Source organism: Erpetoichthys calabaricus, chromosome 16 (assembly GCF_900747795.2).
Source record: "Erpetoichthys calabaricus chromosome 16, fErpCal1.3, whole genome shotgun sequence".
Taxonomy (NCBI): domain Eukaryota; kingdom Metazoa; phylum Chordata; class Cladistia; order Polypteriformes; family Polypteridae; genus Erpetoichthys; species Erpetoichthys calabaricus.
In genome coordinates, this window is record NC_041409.2 from 23300277 (window position 1) to 23323380 (window position 23104).

The 23104-nt window shown below is 34.8% G+C and overlaps 1 protein-coding gene across 3 annotated transcripts in view; it reads left to right on the forward strand.

Annotated features, from left to right (window-relative positions):
- The window catches only part of setd3 (SET domain containing 3, actin histidine methyltransferase), a 101107-nt gene that overhangs the window by 59210 nt on the left and 18793 nt on the right, over window positions 1-23104 (forward strand). For all 3 annotated transcript variants that reach the window (XM_028821516.2, XM_028821517.2, XM_028821518.2), the window contains exons 7-10: window positions 1843-1901; window positions 2289-2403; window positions 9329-9403; window positions 19497-19663. In XM_028821516.2, the coding sequence (XP_028677349.1) occupies window positions 1843-1901; window positions 2289-2403; window positions 9329-9403; window positions 19497-19663 (416 nt within the window). The remainder of the gene's footprint in view (window positions 1-1842; window positions 1902-2288; window positions 2404-9328; window positions 9404-19496; window positions 19664-23104) is intronic.

Below are 23104 nucleotides of genomic sequence, written 5' to 3' on the forward strand. Positions count from 1 at the left end.
GCATATTGTAATCTTTCTAGTTAGCCAATAAAAGGTGTCATTTTGCTTGGCTTTTCTCTACAGTATACAGTAATTATAACGTGTATTAAGGATCAAAGTCAGAACGGTAGACAAGAGCATCTCTGAATTTTCGACTTATATATGCAATGTACTATAAATGTTGTGTGTATAACTACGTACCTATGAATTCTTATATAATATATATACAGTATATATTTTAATGGCATAATTTATAATCTTAATATAAATTCCAATGTGATAGAGTAGTAAAATATCTCAAAACTGAAATATTGTACCCAGAATAATCTTTGCTATGGGAAATGTTTTGCTGTAAAACTGATTTTAGGACATTATATTTCACATGTATGCATTTTATATGTTAATGAAGGATTTATTTTTTATTATAAATCAACTAGAATTTTAAGTTAGTTAGTTACTGGTCTAAATTTTATGCCTAGTCAGTATCTGTATAGTTTGTAAATTTCCCTGTTTGCATTGATTTTTTTTGAGTGCTCAGGGTTTCCTTACCCCAAATAAACTTGCAGTGTAGTTTTGAATTGACCGTTATCTTGTGTTGGTGTATATGAATGGGCCCTGCGAAGGGCTTGTGCTCAATTGTATCAACGTAGGCTCTAGCATGCTCTGACCCTGAGCTGGTTTGAGAATGTTGATTATTTGTCTGTTTAGTTTTAGATCCGATTTACACTTTACATTAAATGAAGAGCCACAGAGTGTAATTCATTGAGCCTTCAGTATTTCTTTGCTGGTATTTGCCTAGAAAATAGTTGACATACTTGGCATATGTAAAATTTGTTGCCTGTGTTTTCTTATATGTAATTTGTGCTTAAAATGCATGAAGAAAAACCAACATATTATTTTGATGTTACGCAAGGATTGCATTCTTAAAATGACAAGGTTTTGCTGATTGTGAAAAAAGCTTTAGAAGTATATCACTAAACAGTGCTAGTCTACCTTTACCAGCATGTTCTGTTTATAATAATAAAAATTTTTTGTGCAATTTGAGTATATATTTTTTATCAAAGATAGTTTAAATGATCTTTGAAGGAAAATATCAAGGCTTTCTTTATTCACTTTTGTATCTGGCCGCACAAAAAACATTTCTATTCTGCGAAAGAACAATGTTAAGCTTTAAGTGCAAGGTCTAATTTACTTAGAATTACAGTGTAATCAGACAAGATGATTCTGCTCCACAGAATAGGTTAATATTGTCATATTTCACAGAAGTAATTAATTGTCCCACTGCTCTGTTTGTATGTCCTACACTACCTATTTTATTAATCAAAAGAGGATTACACTGTGTTAAAAAATGATATACAGAGCATTATATAGAAATAGGTAGCGGTATGCATATGTGGATTTGATAGATTTACAATATGTAGTAGTGCCTTTTATTTTTAAGTAAAGAATGCATTCTATATCTGCTATATTGTGCTTAAGAAAGCATGCCATGCAAGGCCATATTTTTTTCATTATAAAGGATTTTATAGACTTTTCTGACATCTAATCTAAATTAGCCCTCAGAGAAGGACTGCTGTATCTTTAAATGTAGATTTCTGTGGCACTGGTGGGTTTCTGTCTCACAAATTGATGAAGCAGATTTATGACGGCTGCTGGGCACAACAAATTAAGTTGACAGTGATGTATGGGAGCATAATGCCATGATGATCCCTCTGTAGCGCCGCTGGACGCTTCCTGCTTCACTAGGCTCTTGTTAGGATCTGTTAGGCAGCTAGATAATGAAATTCTAGTGACTGATTTGTGTTTTTCTTTCTTTTTTTTTCTTTCTTCTTCTTCCTTTTCTTTTTCACCTCCAATCCCTAGACCCATCCAAATGCCAGCAAACTGCCCTTGAAGGATTCTTTCACCTATGACGACTACAGGTTGGTGTATTAAACTTTTATTTCAGTGTTTTAGGATTACAATTAATTTTATTAGTAATGTTTATAAGCATTTTATCTATATTGTTTGGCCAAACAGAAGTTTGTTTTTTTTTTATTTTCTAAGCAAAAATCTTTCAGGAGAGTTAAATTCCTTTTATAAAAGATTGTTGGGGCTAGTTTATATAAATTAATTCTTAGTAACAGCCAAGCAAATAAATGTAATTCTTTTAGTCATATTCATCACATTATCTTATATTGATCATGATTTTTTTTTCTTAGAAGAAAAGTATTTTAAAATCCTTTATAAAAAGTGATTTTGCTCAATTATTAAGAAATATTCAGAAAAAAAAATTAGATTTTAAAATTCTTGCTTCCTATTCATGATAGATGGGCCGTCTCTTCTGTAATGACTCGTCAGAATCAAATACCAACAGAGGATGGGAACCGTGTTACTCTGGCCCTAATCCCACTTTGGGACATGTGCAATCATACCAATGGGCTGGTGAGTATCTTATGTCCCTCAACTAGTTGTTAATTTCTTCTTACTTTTTTATAACCAGATTCCTATTTCTACATCCAGTTACCTCAGAAAAAAATTTAATTATTAAGCACAATAATGTTAACTAACATGCATATCTGATCACAGGCTGGTTAAGGAATTAGAAATAAACTACTCCAATTTCTACTTCCCAGTAGAAATGAGATCATATTATAATACACTTCTTTTTTAAAATATTTCAAAATGAGCTATATTTTTGCTGTGGATCATAATAAGTAAAAATTCTTTATGTTCTCTGCATGCAAAATTATCTTAAAAGAAACCAGTGTTATTAACATCTGTCATTGTTTTTCTATACCTAGTTAAGTTGCAAGAGAAAGATTTTCTCGGAGTATTTTAATTTGCATAGGTTTTAGCGGTTTATCAGCAATATTCTGTTATACCTTTTTAAAAGCTGTGCTAATCAATTAATGCTTTTATCCAGAGGAAACTGTTCATTTTTAAGTCTCATGTTAATTTACACAAGTGTCCTTTCCATAGTAGTACTTAATATTTTTGTGTTAGTTTTCATCCATGCTTATGTAATAAATATTCCATCAAATGAATTTTAAAAATAGATTTATTTGAATATAATAGTGTTGTGTTTCCAGTAGGCCACAGAGCAATAAACATATCTGCAGACCTCTAAAACATTAATGTAAGAATATCTCATATTATGATGTTAAATTTTATTTAAAAGTAGGGGAAATGTTTGTCATTAAATAGTCATTAATAAAGCTATTCACAGGAGATTTCCAGGATTTTAAGAGAGCTGATTGTTTAATAAAGCTTTAAAGGGATTTCTAGTTCAGTTTCTTCTATTCAGTTTCATCTTTGTTTACTTATTGTAAAAAGAATTAATGTAATTCTCACTGATGACTGTCATTTTAATGAAACCCTGGAACATTTTATTAACAGTCATCAGCATTGTTTTTGCCCGTTTTTATAACTTTCTCCACAGTTACTTTCTGATCAGCATGTAAAAAGGCCTCCACTTACAAATAAAATTCAGCCAACATACAATATTTTTTCATCGGCATGCATTATTATCATAGTCAATATCTTTTTATGGCAATTTTGATTGTGATCAGCTTCCCAAATGTTGTTTGATGGATGCACCAAAGATATTAACACCTGCAATTTAAGTAACATATTGTACTGTTCAATTAGTAACTTTACAGCGCTCTGGCTCTTTAGCTAATAGCTTACACTGCCCTTTAAAACTGTTAGCATAATACTTCTATTACAGCACTGTGTAAAGAGACATGGTTCTATGGTTTAATTGAATGAAACTCTATAAGATTAAAATTTTGAAATTATGATTATGGTGTTAGTTTAAATTTAATGCAAACTATGTTCATATCTTCATACAGTAACATAACTTTGAAAACGGTAACCCTATTTTTTATAGAATATAATGATTCATAAGTACAGTATGGTGTATTTCCCTTTTTTAAAATTATATCAAGTCTATGCATTACATAGCCTCATTCAAATATTATTTTTAAAAGAATTAAAAGATCATTTTTGTCTTTACTTTTTAATGTTTAGGTTGCTAGTAATAAGTATAGAATACCTACAAATGTATTTCCAGGCCTGTTGAAGGAAAATGTGGGGATGTTTGCAAAATTGCTTCTCAGTATTAAAATAATATGGATGCAGTCTATTTTAAATTCGCTAAACCCATTATAAATTCAGTGCTGTTTAACTCCCTGTTACCAGAAAAAGGATTTTGTATTAAATACATTTTTTCAAATGCTGATTTGCATGTGTCTCAAAATTTACTAATAATAATAATGCCAAATAACATTTTTTATTTATGTTTGATTAAATTTGTTTGAGTTTAAATACGTGGGATCAACAGTACAGAGTAATGGGGATTGTAGAACAGAGGTGAAAAAGAGAGTGCAGGCAGGGTGGAATGGATGGAGATGAGTGTCAGGAGTGATTTGTGACAGACGGATATCAGCAAGAGTGAAAGGGAAGGTCTACAGGACGGTAGTGAGACCAGCTAAGTTATATGGGTTGGAGACGGTGGCATTGACCAGAAAGCAGGAGACAGAGCTGGAGGTGGCAGAGTTAAAGATGCTAAGATTTGCATTTGTTGTGACAAGGATTTACAAGCTTAGAAATTAGGACATTAGAGGGTCAGCTCAGGTTGGACGGTTGGGAGACAAAGCCAGAGAAGCGAGATTACATTGGTTTGGACATGTGCAGAGGAGAGATGCTGGGTATACTGGGAGAAGGATGCTACGGATAGAGTTGCCAGGGAAGAGGAAAAGAGGAAGGCCTAAGAGAAGGTTTATGGATGTGGTGAGGAGGGGATATGCAGGTGATGGGTGTAACAGAACAAGATGCAGAGGACAGAAAGATATGGAAGAAGATGATCCGCTGTGGTGACCCCTAATGGGAGCAGCCGAAAGAAGAAGAATTCGTGTTTGATTAAATATTTGTGTAATTCTGCACTATATACCCTTTTTAATACTTTCTGTACTCTAGTTTTTGCCATTTGTTAATGTGCTTATGGGCGATTATTTCCTAAAAAATCAAACAGAAATGAAATAAAATTTGTATGCATTATCCAGAGAGCTTTTGAATCTGTTTTACATGCTCATTAATCTAAAAAATGTTTATTATTCTTAAAACTGCTAGTGACAAATGACAGTTGCACATGTGGGTGATAAAGTGCTTTACTGTCACTATTTCTAGTAGTTCATGTTTATGTGTCCATTTTACTGGATATAGAAGACAAAGACAAATCAGTTCCTCTATTATGTTATAACAGTAATTATATCCATAGTCCATCATATTTACTGTTCTACATGAGTGTATTCCTTCTCTGTCCAGGAGGTGTTTTATTTGTATGTACAATATATATAGTGTGTGCATGTGTGTGTGTGTGTGTGTGTATTGTAGGAGGAGAATGGGCATCCCAGTTCAGACAGGGAAAAATAAATTACCCGGAGGCCAATGTGACATGAAATCAATTTGGCAGGGATCGGAGAAATAATAGACAGACCAATGGTAGCTGAGATTTGGGAGAGGTTCCATTTCCCATGCACCAGGTGGCAGTGGTCCTCATATGACAATCCAGTTGGGACACACACAGGGGTGCCTGGGAATTGGAATTCAGAAGAGCAGCCCTATTGGGATCCATGGATCTTGTTAGAGGGCTCTGTCGGGAGAGGACCTCCCTACTTTATGGCCCAGAAGACATGGAGTGGCACTAGAGGCATTCCCAGGCCTAAAATAAAAGGAGTCCGCGGCCTCAGTTCTAGGGAGTCAGAATCAGGAAGCAGCAGGCAACGCTCAGCAGAGGAGAAGAGAAGGAAGAATTGGTGATTTATTGTATTGATTTTTTGTGTTTTGTGGAATAAAATCCTTATAATCCTTTTATTCATATATTGTGGCCTGTATTGCTGTGTCTGTGGTTTGGGGCTCAATGTCCCAACCTATATCTGTGGTTACTGTATACAATATACTATATACAACATATATAAAGTATGTTGTGGCCTGCAGAGGACGCTCCTGCCACCCATATCTGACACAAGTTCAGCACACACGTTTTTTGTTTTTCCCATGGGAAACATCTTCCCCCTTGTCCCACCTGCACAACACAGTTCAAACACAAGTACACAAAAGCACACTTTCTTTGTTCCTCTTCTCTTCTCTTTCCTTTCCCTCTCTTTCTTTAGCAATCTGTCTCCACTCCTCCCAGCAAGCTTTGTCTCCCTTCCTCCCGACGCTGGCTTCCGGAGTAGTGGCAGCTAGCTCCTTTTATAGAGCACCCAGAAGTACTCCAGGTGTTCCATGATCTTCTTCCGGCAGCACTTCTAGGTGTGGTGGAAGTGCTGCAACCAAGGGCTCAGCAATACATGCAACAACGCCTGGCAGCACCCATGAAACCTAACAAACTCCAACTCCCATGGAGCCCCGTGGGATTTCAAGGCACCACTCCAACCCAGGAGGGCTGCCATGCAGTGCCCCAGGGGATGTTATGCTCTGCACATGCTCTCTCCCCCAGTACCCACTATACAGACATCCCGACCAGGTGTCCGCCACATGATAGATAGATAGGTGTGTGTGTGTGTGTATATATATATATATATATATATATATATCTCTATATGATATATATATATATCTCTATATGATATATATATATATCTCTATATGATATATATATATATCTCTATATGATATATATATATATCTCTATATGATATATATATATATATATCTCTATATGATATATATATATATATATCTCTATATGATATATATATATATCTCTATATGATATATATATATATATATATATCTCTATATGATATATATATATATATATATCTCTATATGATATAAATATATATATATATATCTCTATATGATATAAATATATATATATATATATATATATCTATATGATATAGATATGTATAAAGACTTCAGTTATGCATCCTTCTGTTTTATACACAAGTCCCACCTCTAGGCATGCATAACCAAAGTTATGTGGTTTGGTGATAATTTTCAGACTATGCAAATAAAGTTTATATACAGGTGCTGGTCATAAAATTAGAATTGACTACAATTGAGTTAATTAGCTGATTAGAGTGTGGCACCAGGTGTCTTCAATATTGAACCTTTTCACAATATTCTAATTTTCCGAGATACTGAATTTGGGACTTTCATTAGTTGTCAGTTATAATCATCAACATTAAAAGAAATAAACATTTGAAATACATCAGTCTGTGTGTAATGAATGAATCTAATATACAAGTTTCACTTTTTGAATGGAATTACTGAAATAAATCAACTTTGTCATGATATTCTAATTTTATGACCAGCACCTGTACAGCCTATGCTCACTTAGTTTGACTTGTAGTGTATGACATTATCAACATGCCTCAGGCTGCTAAATACCAGCATTCTTTTATATGACCAGAGCATTCCTTTGTCGGTTCCAGGTGCATTTTTTCTGGATGAATCTTTTACCAGTCAGCATGTTTTTTTATATAAAGTAGTTGAGTCTTAATTAATGCTTTCCATGTAACTATTTGTCACTTCAGTAATGATATCCTCCGTTCTAAAGAGACTGTTTTTTTTTTTTGTTTTACATTTTCTTAAGTTTTTTTTATTTTATTTTTTTATTTTTATTTTATTAATTTTATTGTAATCATTCCATACAAACAGATCAATTTATAACCCAACAAATTTGAAAACAAATCAAACCCACCCCTGAGAAGGAGAGCTTAGCTAAAGGAAAATTTCTTTAAGCTTTTTAATAAGGCAACATTAGACAAAAGAAGGGGAGAAGTAAATATCTATATAAATAAGAGATGGAGAAGGGAGTTAAATGCAATAATAGTTAATTCTCTTATTCTAAAATAATATTGATTAAATCCTGCCAAGTTTTGAAAAAATTTTGTACAGATCCTCTAACTGAAAATTTGATTTTTTCCAATTTCAAATAATATAAAACATCGGTTTCCCACTGACTTATAAGAGGAGAATTAGGATTCTTCCAATTTAACAAAATAAGTCTGCGTGCCAAGAGTGTAGTGAATGCAATCACCATTTGTTTGTCCTTCTCCAATTCAAGTCCATCTGGAAGGACACCAAACACAGCTGTTAGTGGGTTAGGAGGGATTGTGATACTGAGGCTGTCTGAGAGGCACTTAAAAATTTTTGTCCAAAATGATGTTAGTTTGGTGCAGGCCCAGAACATGTGACCCAGTGAGGCAGGAGCTTGGTTGCAGCGCTCGCAGGTCGGATCCTGGCCTGGAAACATTTTGGACAGTTTTAAGCGAGACAGATGAGCTCGATATATAATTTTTAGTTGAATAATTCTATGCTTTGCGCATATAGAACTCGAGTGAATTCTCTGCTTTGCTACCTTCCACTCCTTTTCTGATATATTGATTAAGAGATCTTCTTCCCAATGTCCTCTTGGATCTTTGAAAGGTAGGGACTCTAATAAGATTTTATATATTACGGAAATAGTGTTTGATTCCTCGGAATTGAGCAGTATTTTTTCCAGCATTGTGGAGGGTGCAAGGTGGGGGAAATCGGGCAATTTCTGTTTAACAAAATTTCTAATTTGAAGATAGTAAAAGAAATGTGTAGCTGGGAGGTTAAATTTTGAACGTAATTGTTCAAAAGATGTAAATATGTTGTCTATATAAAGATCTCTGAGCATTTTAATCCCAAAACTTTTCCAGGTATTAAAAACTGGATATACTTGCGAAGGTTGAAAGAGGTGGTTCCCTTGCAGAGGTGCCACTGATAAAAGATTTTCCATCTTAAAATGCTTCCTAATTTGGTTCCATATTCTGAGTGAGTAAAGCACAATTGGGTTATTAGTATATTTGCGATAACTTTCATTTATTGGAGAGCAGAGCAGGGAATATAAAGAAGTACTACAGGATTTTACTTCTATTGCAGACCAAGCCTGTGTATGTGCATTTATTTGTGTCTTAAGTTTTGCATGATCTTGCTCTGACTTTGTCTTTTTATTATTAATGGCTCCACATTTTATGTGTAGATATATATTTTTTGTTCCCAATCTGCTCATAGTCAGTTACTGTTTTGTATTCATTTGTGGCAGAATAACCTGTAATCCTTCCTTAATTGTAAAACAAGGAACCAAAAGTTAAATTTTATTTTAAATCTAAAGGTAAATTTTAATAATAGGACATAATGCACCTATAACCCATAAGTTATACTGAAAATGCTTTCACAAGAACTGCTACAAATCTGTTTCTGAAACCCTGTGATTACATTTTAACATAACCTGTCAATATATCCAATAAAGTTTTGTTTTAGTACATGCAAAAATAAGTTTTTTCTTTGCCTTAGTCACTTTTTGTAATCAATACTTGCATTTTAGATCACCACTGGTTACAACTTAGAAGATGACAGATGTGAATGTGTTGCACTACAAGACTACAAAGCTGATGAACAGGTAAAAGAATTTAATTGATTATATGTATGTTACAGCCTGTTTTCCTAAGTTTCAGATTCTGAGATTTTTGCTGTGTTACTAAAAAGTATGTAAGTTGTCCATTCCACCCTTTACACATAAAATGTTTTTTTTTCTTTTCATCTGAAACAATAAAAAAATTGTAAGTGTTGTCTTTATATTTGGTGGTAGCCCTGTGTTGCATCCTGTTCCCACTTAAGTCGTGCAGTGCAAATATATGTAGGTCTATAGAGGGCACAATTGGTATATTGCATTTGTGGGAAGTTTGAAATTAGAAAAAATACAAAGATGCTTTCTTGTAAATATGTGAAACTTATAATGACCTGTGTAACTCTGAAGAATCTGCAGTTAGGGGTTTTATTTAACTACTGCCAATTTTTCAATAGAATATCCTTTTCCACTGAGAATATTATAATGTGGATGACTGTTTATTATGACTAAAAGGTAATTTAAAGTAAAACTTAATTGACATACAATGATAGAAATGAGTGATAATCTAACAATTCTTTATTTTTGCAGTTGTTTTAATGGATTGGACCATTTGTTTACCCATAATTTAAAACTAATGTAAAGGAATGCTGTTAAATTTAGAAAAAAATAGTTGTGCATACTTTAGGGTGTGTTATTACTTTTTTTTTTTGTTTGCTCATTCACACATACACACACGCACCCACACATACACGAATGAGCATTACTAAAAGTAGTAGTCTGTGGTTTTCAGTATACAAGTGGTTTAAAAAATTACCAGTACACACCCTGTCTATCTACTAAAAACTGTTCTTTCAGATATATAAACAATTATATTTGAAGCAGTTAGTAACATTGTTGTTTCAATGTTTGCTGAATAATCTTAGAAAGCATATTCTATTTTAAGTAAGTATGAATTGAAATAAGTTCCCCTGCCCAAAAATAGTTGAAAGTGGCAAGCAGTAGCTGTATATTTGTGAATCCTCTCAAAGTGGCACACTTAGAAAAGTAATTGGATAGCCAAACTATATATTTCTTATCATTTTTCATATAAGATTCATAATTTAGATTGCTAAACACACATTCCGTAAAACCTTTAAACAAAAAAAGAAATAACTTCACTGCAAGATGAACATTGAAAAATTACCATTAAACAAAGTAATTTGAAAACAGTCTACTGTTAAGAAAGAAACCATGCTGGTGATTTAAACATGGTGTGAAATAAAAACAGCAGTTCCACTCCATAATAATACTGTGTTTTGTAGGATATGAAACTCCTAAACTAAAAGTAAACCTTTTGGAAAAAAAATGAAAAATCAAACGTTGTTTTTTTGTTTGCTTTTTTTTTTAGCTGATGGATAATTTTAGTTTTATTTTCAGTATGAATCCAACTCTATTATTCCTTCTGTAAATGTATGCCAAGAAAGCAGTATTATAACGACTAGTGTTAATGTCTGTTTAGTTCTAATTAAAAAGTAGTCTCTTCTTAAAGTAATTCTCGATTGAAAAGGGCAATACATTATCCTGGCAACTTTGGGTGCAAGGAAGGACAAAGCCCCGGGCAGGGTGCTAGTCCATCTTAATGCCCATTCATATACAGTGGGGGAAATAAGTATTTGATCTTCTGTTGAATTTGTACGTTTGCTCATTTACAAAGAAATGAACAGTCTCTCTGCGGTGGGTTGGCACCCTGCCCGGGATTGGTTCCCTGCCTTGTGCCCTGTGTTGGCTGGGATTGGCTCCAGCAGACCCCCGTGACCCTGTGTTTGGATTCAGCGGGTTGGAAAATGGATGGATGGATGGATGAACAGTCTCTAATTGTTATGGTAGTTTCATTTTAATGGAGAGAGACCAAAAATCCAGAAAAAACACATTACGTAAAAGTTGTATATTGATTTGCATGTCATTGAGAGAAATAAGTATTTGATCCCTTACAACCCAGCCAGAATTCTGGCTCCCACTAATTGGCTGTGTGCCACAATCAATCAATTACAGATACTCCTGATCTCAACTCGTTATGTATATAAAGCACACCTGTCCACATAATCAATTTCTTCCATTCTAACCTCTCCACCACCATGGGCAGGACCAAAGAGCTGTCAAAGGACATCAGGGGCAAGATTGTAGACCTGCACAAGCCTGGAATGGGCTACAAGACCACCAGCAAGAAACTGTTGGTGCGATTTATTCGAAAATGGAAGAAATATAAAATGACCATCAAAAGCCCTCGGTCTGGAGCTCCATGCAAGATCTTGCCTCATGGGGTGAGGACGATCATGAGAAAGGTGAGGGATCAGCCCAAAACTACACAAAAGGAGCTTGTTAATGATCTGAAGGCAGTTGGGACCACAGTCACCAAGAACACCATTGTAAAACAATACGCCGTAATGGATTGAAATCTTGTAGTGCCTGAAACGTCCCCCTACTCAAGAAAGCACATGTATAGGACCATCTTAAGTTTGCCAGTGAACATTCGGGCCTGTACATGTGCCATGGCTGGCTATAGAAAGTACATTTTATTTTTGCAAAGTTGAAAATGTGATAACACATAAAATTACTGTAGGGTATTAGCAGTATGCATTTATGCACTTACCTACTATTCCAACATACCAGAGTTATTATAGAACAAGTAGGAAAAAAAACCTAAGAACAAAGTGTGCAGATATTTAATGCTAATTAAAAATGAATGGCTCTAAACTGAAAAACACTAAAAGAAAATTTACATTGTAGTTAAAATATATGTAAAGAAAATAATATAAAAGCAAACTAGTGCTATCATTACTGCATAAAAGAAATTATGTATATTTGCAACAGTTTGAATTTTAATAAATAAACAGATTTGAGACATTATATAAACTTTATTTATTATTATACAGGGTGCCCACAAAAACACTCCTTGATTTTAAATGGTTACAAAATTTACTGGAATATTCTTTCACCTTTGAGGCTACAGTTTCATCAACTCCTAAAGTTTCCAATGGTATCCATTGATTACATACACTCCATGTGCGCCCCACCTGTTACTCAGCAAACGTCAATGCAATAATCAAGCTCAGACCAGACTCTCCGAAGCATATCCGGCATATGAAGCGTTTATGGCATCAGTGATGCGTTCCTGCAGATCATCCATAGTTGCGGGTAGTGGAGTTACGTATACTCAGTCTTTCACGTACCCCCAAAGGAAAAAGTCACAAACAGTAATGTCCAGTGATCTCGGGAGCCACTTGGTCATTTTGTCCAGCGCGACCAATCCTTCTGCTTGGCATGCGCTCGTTGAGAAAATTACGGACAGCGAGATGCCAGTGTGGTGGTACCCCATCTTGTTGAAAAAGGTAGTCACTTACTTAAGTTGTGGAAAAGAAGAAATGTTTTGAGTAAATGTATTTTCTGTCATCTTATTTATAAACATTCCAATAAGTTTTGATTTTGTAATCATTTAAAATCTTTGTGGGCACCCTGTATAACTAATATTTCACTTAGATAAATGTAGTTTTCCTGGTTTTTTTTTTTCAGATTCTGTAGGTCCTAAATTTTAAATTAATTTAATATTGTATTTTATGCCAAAAAACCTTTATATTTGTGTCTAGAAGCTTCTGTCTCCTGCATCCTGCACCATTTTAGTTGCAATATGCTTATAGCCTAAGCCAGAATGTAAGTCATCTAAAGCAAACACATGATGTACTAGTTGAGGCTTTGCTGATCCTTCCCCCATGATATCATCTCCCTTCAAATTCTGCTGTTCTATCAATTTACACAGCAAGTGAACTCCAAAAAATACATTTCTGTTGTGAAATGTATTTCAGCTTGTCGTTATAACAGTAATTTTGTGTGTATCAACTCATGTAAGAAACTCAGACCCATTTTTTACCTGACAAAGGGGTTGTTCTGATAGTCTTAAGATTGGTATACAGGTGACCATTTCATCCTGATTGACATGCTGCAGCCTCATTTGAGGCCACTTTCCTGCGTTTTTTCCATACCTTACTAATGTTGTTAAGAGTTTGTCCATGCCTTAGGCATGCCTTTGTTTGCTCCTTAGTAATAAATGGACAAATGAGATGAAAGGAGATATATCTGTATGTGTTCAAGTGAGTGAACACTCTTTTTAGTGTTTGGATATTGACTATGTCTTGCTCCTTGTTATCTGTTTATGTTTGTCTTCTTTTTTCTGATGGTGACCCTGTCTCCTGATGATAACTTTGTTGTAGCATACAGTAATCCCTCCTCCATCGCGGGGGTTGCGTTCCAGAGCTACCCGCGAAATAAGAAAATCCGCGAAGTAGAAACCATATGTTTATATGGTTATTTTTATATTGTCATGCTTGGGTCACAGATTTGCGCAGAAACACAGGAGGTTGTAGAGAGACAGGAACGTTATTCAAACACTGCAAACAAACATTTGTCTCTTTTTCAAAAGTTTAAACTGTGCTCCATGACAAGACAGAGATGACAGTTCCGTCTCACAATTAAAAGAATGCAAACATATCTTTCTCTTCAAAGGAGTGAAGCAAACAAATCAATAGGGCTGTTTGGCTTTTAAGTATGCGAAGCACCCGGCACAAAGCTGTTGAAGGCGGCAGCTCACACCCCCTCCATCAGGATCAGGGAGAGAGAGAGAGAGACAGAGAAAAATCAATACGTGCCCTTTGAGCTTTTAAGTATGCGAAGCACCTTGCAGCATGTCGCTTCATGAAGCAGCTGCACACAGAAGGTAGCAACGTGAAGATAATCTTTCAGCATTTTTAGACGAGCGTCCGTATAGTCTAGGTGTGCGAACAGCCCCCCTGCTCACACCCCCTACGTCAGGATCAGAGAGAGTCAGCGCGAGAGAGAGAGAGAAAAGTAAGTTGGGTAGCTTCTCAGCCATCTGCCAATAGCGTCCCTTGTATGAAATCAACTGGGCAAACCAACTGAGGAAGCATGTACCAGAAATTAAAAGACCCATTGTCCGCAGAAATCCGCGAACCAGCAAAAAATCCGCGATATATATTTAAATATGCTTACATATAAAATCCGCGATGGAGTGAAGCCGAGAAAGGCGAAGCGCGATATAGCGAGGGATTACTGTATATACATTTTGGCCTTCAGTCCCTGATTCTGACCACTCCCTCATGTGACCCCTAAAACTGTTCTTGGACTCGGATTTGAATGGTTCTGGCTATGGCTGTTTTTGTTTTTTTTGCTGATTATGAAATAAACATGGCATCAACCACAAATATTTAGAATACATTTACTGCCCTGACATCAAGTCTGTTTGGTGCTGTCCTAAGCACAGTTTGTGAGTGTTCTATAAAATTTGTCTCAAGTTATATTTCTAAAGAAATTAATTGTGTAATGTAGATGAATACAGAAATGTATCTTTGGTGTCATGGAGTTGCATCATTAATTTTTATTAACCGTTTTATGGACTCCTTTTTATCTCTGCCTCTATATTTCAGATGATGCATTTAAACAGTCAGGATGTGTGCTTAGAACAACACATTACTCTTCTCTCTCTGTAATCTTGGAGAGAGTGCAGTGCTTACAGAATAAACAGTAGGAAACGGTTCTTAAATAATGATAAAAATGCATTTTATTTATATAGCATCATTTCTATATGACTATAGGGAAGCCATCATCAGTGATCTTTTATAGAGATGTAGTTTTCTAACTGATATAGAGCTAATGACTGATACTTTTGAACACCCTTTAGAGTGGATTGAGAAAGCAGTGCCACAGATAAAGAACACATGAATGGATTGTTTCAGTATGCTAATATTTAATGCCTTTGTTCCGTTGTAGTAGTGAAAGAATAAGCTGTGTGGATTTTGAGATGCTCTTAGTTTTTGTTTTTTCTTTTAATCTATTTACCACTTGAGTATTCAGTTACCCTTCCAGGTTTTGCAAAGTTTTACTTTTGGTTCCTTAAGCTATTGCACCTTTATAAAATCCTTCACAATGTTCTTATCAGTATGGAAGAATAAAACACTTGACCTTTGTTATGTTTCAGTAAAGTAAGAGTACAAATCGATAGCTAATCTATCAGTCAGCTCTACGAACTACAGTGGACTGAATCTCTTCTCAGTTAACAAAGCTGCCTGGAAGGGAGGATCTTTAAATAAGGTTTTTAAATTCTTCATAGTTTCTTAAAATATTTACTTTTCAAGTATAGAGTGATATTAGCAGGCCAGGCACTCTCGGTATAGTTCAATGTTTTAGCAAAGCATCTCTAACTGGTTTCATGGAGCAAAATCTTTTTTTAAACTCTTTTTTGACCAATATTAGTCATTGCTTCCTCAGCTGTTGTTTAATGTTTTTTTTTATTATTAATTTTTATTGTAATCATTCCATACAAATAGATCAATTTATAACCTAACAAAATTGAAGACATATCAAACCCAACCCCTGAGAAGGAGAGCTAAGCCAAAGGAGAATTGCTTAGGGCTTTTTAATAAGGCAACAATAAATAAAAGAAAGGGAGAAATAAATATATAGGCAAATAAAAAAACGGAGAAGGGAATTAAATGCTGTAATAGTTATTTCTCTTATTCTAAAATAATATTAATTAGATCCTGCCAGGTTTTGAAAAAATTCTGTACAGATCGTCTAACTGAGAATTAAATTTTTTCCAATTTCAAATAATATAAAACATTGGTTTCCCACTGACTTATCAGAAGAGACTTAGGATTCTTCCAATTTAACAGAATGCAGTAAGTCTGCGTGCCAAAAGTGTAGTGAATGCAATCACCGTTTGCTTGTCCTTCTCCACTTCAAGTTCGTCTGGAAGAACACCGATCACAGCTGTTAATGGGTTAGGAGGGATTGTGACCCCAAGGCTGTCTGAAAGGCACTTAAAAATTTTTGTCCAAAATGATGTTAGTTTGGTGCAGGCCCAGAACATGTGACCCAGTGAGGCAGTAGCTTGGTTGCAGCTTTTGCAGGTTGGATCTTGCCCTGGAAACATTTTGGACAGTTTTAAGCGAGACAGATGGGCTCGATATATAATTTTTAGTTGAATAATTCTATGCTTTGCGCATATGGAGCTTGAGTGAATTCTCTGCTTTGCTACCTTCCACTCCTTTTCTGATATATTAAGAGATCTTCTTCCCAATGTCCTCTTGGATCTTTGAAAGGTAGGGACTCTAATAGGATTTTATATAATGCGGAAATGGTGTTTAATTCCTCAAAATTGAGCAGTATTTTTTCCAGCATTGTGGAGGGTGTGAGGTGGGTGAAATCGGGCAATTTCTGTTTAACAAAATTTCTAATTTGAAGATAGTGAAAGAAATGTGTAGTTGAATTTTGAATGTAATTGTTCAAAAGATACAAATATGTTGTCTATATAAAGATCTCTGAGCATTTTAATCCCAAAACTTTTCCAGGTATTAAAAACTGGATATGTTTGTGAGGGTTGAAAGAGGTGGTTCTCTTGCAGAGGTGCCACAGATAAAAGATTTTCCATCTTAAAATGCTTTCTAAGTTGGTTCCATATTCTGAGTGAGTAAAGCACAATTGGGTTATTAGTATATTTGCGATAACTTGCATTTATTGGAGAGCAGAGCAGGGAGTATAAAGAAGTACTACAGGATTTTACTTCTATTGCGGACCAAGCCTGTGTATGTTCATTTATTTGTGTCCAGGTTTTTATGGCTTGTATGTTTGCTGCCCAGTAATAAAACTGAAAATTAAGTAAAGCCATGCCACCTTCTGCCAGAGGTCTTTGTAGGGTCGCTCTTCGGATACGTGGGTGTTTTGAGTTCCAAATGAATGAGGTTATTGTTAAATCTAACTGTTTAAAAAACGATTTATTGATGTATATTGGAATGTTTTGAAATAAAAAAAGAAGTTTAGGAAGGATATTCATCTTAACAATGTTAATTCTTCCGGCTAGAGTGAGATGAAGGGTTGACCATTTATGCAAGTCTTGCTTAATTTTTTCCATACAGACGGCAAAATTTTGTTGATAAAGAGCTTTATATTTACTTGTGATATTTACCCCTAGGTATTTAAACTGATCTGCTATGGTAAAAGGTAGGGTGTCCAATCTAATATTATATGCTTCTGAATTCACTGGAAAGAGTATACTTTTATTCAAATTAATTTTAAGACCAGATATCTTTTGAAATTCTGTTAGTGCTGTTAAAACTGCAGGGACAGTGTTTTCTGGGTCTGCTATATATAAAACCATATCTGCATATAGAGAAATTTTTTGTTCCAGTCCTTCTCTGACAATCCCCTTTATCTGATAAGAATTTCGGCAGTGAACCGCCAGTGGTTCAATGGCGATTGCAAACAGCAGTGGCGATAAGGGACATCCTTGTCTGGTACCGCATTCTAGCTTAAAGTAATCTGAGCAAATGTTATTAATACAAACTGAGGCTTTTGGATTGGTATACAGTAGTTTGATCCATGCACAAATATTCGGGCCAAACCCAAATTTCTCCAATGCAGTGAAAAGGTAGTTCCATTCAATCATATCAAATGCTTTTTCTGCGTCTAATGATAGTAATATCTCTGGGGTGTTTGATTTTGCTGGTGAATATATAACATTAAACAAGCGTCGGAGATTGGAAGATAGATGTCGGCCTTTAATAAATCCAGTTTGATCCTGTGATATTACCGAGGGCAGCTAGAATTTTTGAGAGTATCTTAACATCATTATTCAGGAGTGAAATTGGTTTGTATGATGCACATTGTAACAAGTCCTTATTTTGTTTAGGAAAGACGGTGATTAATGCTTGACGAAATGTTTGAGGTAGTATTTGGTTGTCTCTAGCTTCTGTAAATGTTGCCAATAAGAGGGGAGCTAGCTGAGTGGAGAATTTCATATAAAATTCAACGGGGTAACCGTCCGGGCCTGCTGATTTCCCGCTTTGAAGTGACTTTATAGCATCTTGTAATTCTGTTAGCGTTAGAGGTTTATCCAGTTCCTCAGCACTTAAAACATCTATGTATCCAGAAATGTTAATTAATGTTTTGAATGGGAAGTTCACATAGGGAAGAGCCAGACCTAGTTGTTTGTGAAAGGTTTTACACTGCTAGCCCAAGGTATTCCCTTTAATTGGACTGACTGAACTTACCAAATGTTTCAATTAACATTTTCACAATTTGGACATAATAATGTTTACCCAAGACTAAACAGATTTTGTTTTCTAATTTTCATCCAGAGAGACAACAACAAAAAGCAAATATATTAAAATTTCACAAAATTTGGAAGTGATTGTATAATTTAAAAACAGTCTACTATTGTAATCTGTTTAGTTAGCCAATAAAAGGTGTCACTTTTCTTGGCTTTTCTCTACATTCATAATGGCTAACACGGTACAACACCCTAGTACTCTTAAAACAAGAAAAACCTGTTTTTGTTAACCATTAATTTATACTCAAATCACATGTAAAATCAACTCATAACTCAGAGTGGCTGTATTTCCAGGAACTGCATGAACATTTTACAGAATTCATTATTAAAATGTTTAAATGATTGAGAATATTTGAAAGGGACAAATGCAATACTTCATGCAGCTCTGTGAAATAGTAAACCCTTGGCATAATGGGTAATGGTTAGCGTCAACAGATTTTTAACTTTTTTTTTGTCAAAGTCCAAATAATTGTATCTACCATAAACCCAGGACCAGTCACACAATTATTGTATGAAGATGCTTTCCATAAGCATGCATCAGAAAAGTTGTCAGGACAGAAAGGAAAATGAAAAGTACAACCATCTGCTGAAGAATTGCATGAAGATTACAGGGAAAAAATATACTTTCAGCAGGAATATGAACCAAAGTATTTTGAACAGAGAAACTCTGGAATGGCTAATCAACAACAATAAATATCTTTTAATGACACAAAATTGTAAATTCAAAAATCCTTGGTAAGACTTGAAAACAAGTATCATTGACAATCCCCTAAGTGCAGAGTATGTACTAGGTTAACAGTTTTAACTACTATAAAGGGTATTTTCACCAGACTTCTCCTGATTGGGGAAAATTAATTATAAAAAGTTAAATATCTAATGTAAGATTTTTCTTTGATATCATGGCTGATAAAGGTTTTGGATATAAAGTTTAAATTTGTAAAACACTTTTGCCACGGTTAGCAAGTAATGTCTAACACTTTTCTGTTTTAGATTTATATTTTCTATGGAACACGATCAAATGCTGAATTTGTTATTCATAATGGCTTCTTCTTTGATAACAATTCACATGATCGAGTGAAAATAAAACTAGGAGTGAGTAAAAGTGAAAGACTGTATGCAATGAAAGCAGAAGTCCTGGCACGTGCTGGTATTCCATCGTAAGTAAAATATTTTCTCTTTTTAATTTTCAGTAATTCAATTTTCTCGTTGGTTGTTGTCTTGAGTTTTGGTATAGCAGCGTATCAGTTAGTAACCAAAATTAAAATAATAATTTGCATGAAAATGTCTTTTGAAGTATATTTTAATTATCCTCTAATACAAAAAGTAGAACTGGTTAATATTTTAATTTATAATTTGTTGAAGAGAAAAAAGTTTAAGATTGACCTCAGCAGCTCATTTTTCACACTTGTGTGTAACATGTAGCATTGTGTGGTATACCAGAACTGATAAATTTTTAAAACTGTACAGTACCAGCATTTTGTTAATTTCAGTAGCGGAAGTAAAGTTTAATTTTCAAACACCTCTCATTCAGTCTCCATACATGTAGCATTCTCCTCACCACCCCCCAGACTCTTCAATTCAATATATGTATTACTTTCTGACTCGTATCTCCAAGGGAGAACTCCACACCTTGCTTTTCATATATATATGTTTATATAAACATACTGGAGACTCCAGTGGGGATTCCTTGTAATGACATGTGGAATACAGCATTCAAGAGAGGTGTGTGATAGTGCGCCAAAGCAAGGAGGCGCGCATGCTTGTGGGCTGGAGAAAGTAGCAACTCTGAGATGGGAGGTTTAGGGAGTTATCAACAGTTTGCTTTTTTACTTCCAGTAAAACAGTTACCGTATTTTAGTTGACTAAACGGAACCTCAGCAAAAACCACAGTGGTCATCTGTTAGTCAATTACAGTAATCTTTAGTATATCAATTTTATTTATAAATTAAAGAAACCTTACAAGAAAGTATGTTTACTTTTCAAGCTTTTGTACTTTATAACAAAATTTCCTTCAATTGTAATTACTGCTACTTGGTTGATAGTACCATCCACATCACAACACGTTATTTATGTTATTGGTTTTATAATAACTGTATCACTATATGCCAGTTTCTCTCTGGGGTATGAGTGCATGGGCATATATGATTTTTGCATCAGTGGACAAAACAGGGGCTCTTCGGTCCCTTGATTTTTAAACTCTCACTGTGAAGTCTGCTGCCATACCGCATTACTTACTTTAATTTAATTAGATATGATTTTAAAATTTGATTTTATCACATTTACTATATAATGTGAGATACTATATCTTTCTGTACTCAGTTGCATATATAGTGGTGCTACTCCTCTTAATGCTCATATACTTGGAGCTGTGTTTCAGAGTGTGTATTGGATGAAGACATCAGTCAAATAATCAGTAATAATAATATTATTAGGTCACTAGAGCAGCTTACTCTTGAACATGGTAGATATAATTCTCCAGGAGTAAAACATTCCTGCATTAGATCAATTCCTGCTTTTCCCAGTGACTTCACTTTTGTTGGTCTGTGCAAAACACAATTTTACGGGACAGTTTATTCTTTAGAACTGAAGTGGGTAATCGGTAGGAATAATGTGAAACTTGAGTAAATGTTTTCATTATTAGATGTTCGGGTATTTCTTTTTGTGTTTTTCATCATTTGTGTGTTCCCCCCAAACCACCTCTCCCCAAATATTAATTGAGAGACTTCAATTTTTAGTATTTACTAAGTTTGCAAACTTTTCTGAAACCGTGTAATCTCTTTGTTTTTATAGTGTAGATTGATTGCTAGGCAAAAAAGGCAAATTTATTCATATAAAATTTAAATCTACAACACAAAGTGTGCAGAAAATGAAGTGATCTGAATAACTTCTAAATCCACTGTATTACACTGTAACTAATTATGGGTAAACAGAAAGTTTTAGACAATTATCTCCATTATCTCTCTCTCTCTCTCTCTCTTACTTTCTCTGATGTAATCATCCTTTAAAGATAAAGTGCTGCACATTTAGAAAACATCATTCTAAATTTCGGGATATCTTTAATTTTGCAGAGATTCTTTTACACAGTGAGGTCCTTTCTCTGTTAAAGGGTCTGTGTACAGGTCTTTGGAACTTATCCCCTTGGTAACTTCATATAATCATGAAAGATCTCAAACTTTATTCATCCATACTTAATAACTGACACAGTTTGAAAATATCTTACTGCTTCAATTATGCATAATGACTATTTATGTGCTTTATATGCATGCCTTAGATAAATTACATTTCTCTGTATAGGCATTGAATGAAAAATAGAAGGGAATCGCATGAAGGTAGCAGTTAGTTTCAATTACACTGTATACTAACCTACAAGTATATAAGTTGTATTACAATTTTAGATTTATCCTTAAGTAGTTTAACAAATTATATTTTTTACAATATATGCTGCATATTATCTCCTTCTGCAATTCATGGTGTGAAGAGACCAGCACTGCAGAATAAGAGGTGTAGAAAAACACCTGTCTACTGCTGAAGTCAATGCTTTGGAGTCTACTAAAGTCATTTACAAGATTACAATAAACACAAAGAAAGTACAAGAACTCCCTTCACAATTAGGCTTTTCCTTATATGTTGTTGTAGTGATTCATTGTACATTCCCAAGCCTAGCAATTAATTACAACAGTGCACCATAAAATGACAAAGGCAGAGGAAATCTTCACACTATATTATTGTTCAGTTTGTTAAAAGTGGAGCTAATGTAGAATATATAGAAGTGTAAGCAAGTTATATATACCAATCAGCCACAACATTAAAGCTACTAACACGTGAAATGAATAACGTTGATTGTTTTATTACAGTGTCAAGGGGTGGGATGTATTAGGCAGCAAGTAAACATTCAGTTCTTAAAAATGTGTTGGAAGCATGAAAAATGGACAAGTATAAAGATCTGAGTGACTTTCACAAGGGCTATATTATGATGACTAAATGACAGGGTCAGAGCATCTCCAAAATGGAAAGTTTTGTGGGGTGTTCCTAGTTAGCAGTGGTTAGTACCTTCCAAAAATGGTCCAGTAAAGGACAACCAGCGACAGGGTCATGGGCTTGGTTCATTGATTCGTGCGGTGAGCAAAAATAACCCATCTGGTCCAATCCTGCAGAATAGCTACTGTAGTACAACTTGTGTTAAAAAAAAAAAAAAAAACCTAATGCTGGTCCTGACAAAAAGGTGTCAAAATACACAGTACATTGCAGCTTTCTGTATACGTGGCTATATAGACCTCAGTCTTGGCACCGTTGAGAGCACCTGCAAAGGGCATGTGAGCGTTCGAACTGGAGCAATGAAAGAAGGTGGCCTGGTCTGATGAATCAAGTTGTCTATTAGGTCATGTGGATGACAGGATGCACTATGGGATCAAGGCAAGCGGGCAGAGGCATTATGATGCTCAGGGCAATGTTCTGCTGGGAAACCATGGGTCCTGGCATTCATGTGGATGTTACACTTACCACCTACGTAAAGCATGGCAACTGTATTCATTGATGGAAGTGGCATCTTTCAGCAGGATAATGCACCCTGCCTCACAGTGAAATTGTTCAGGCATGTT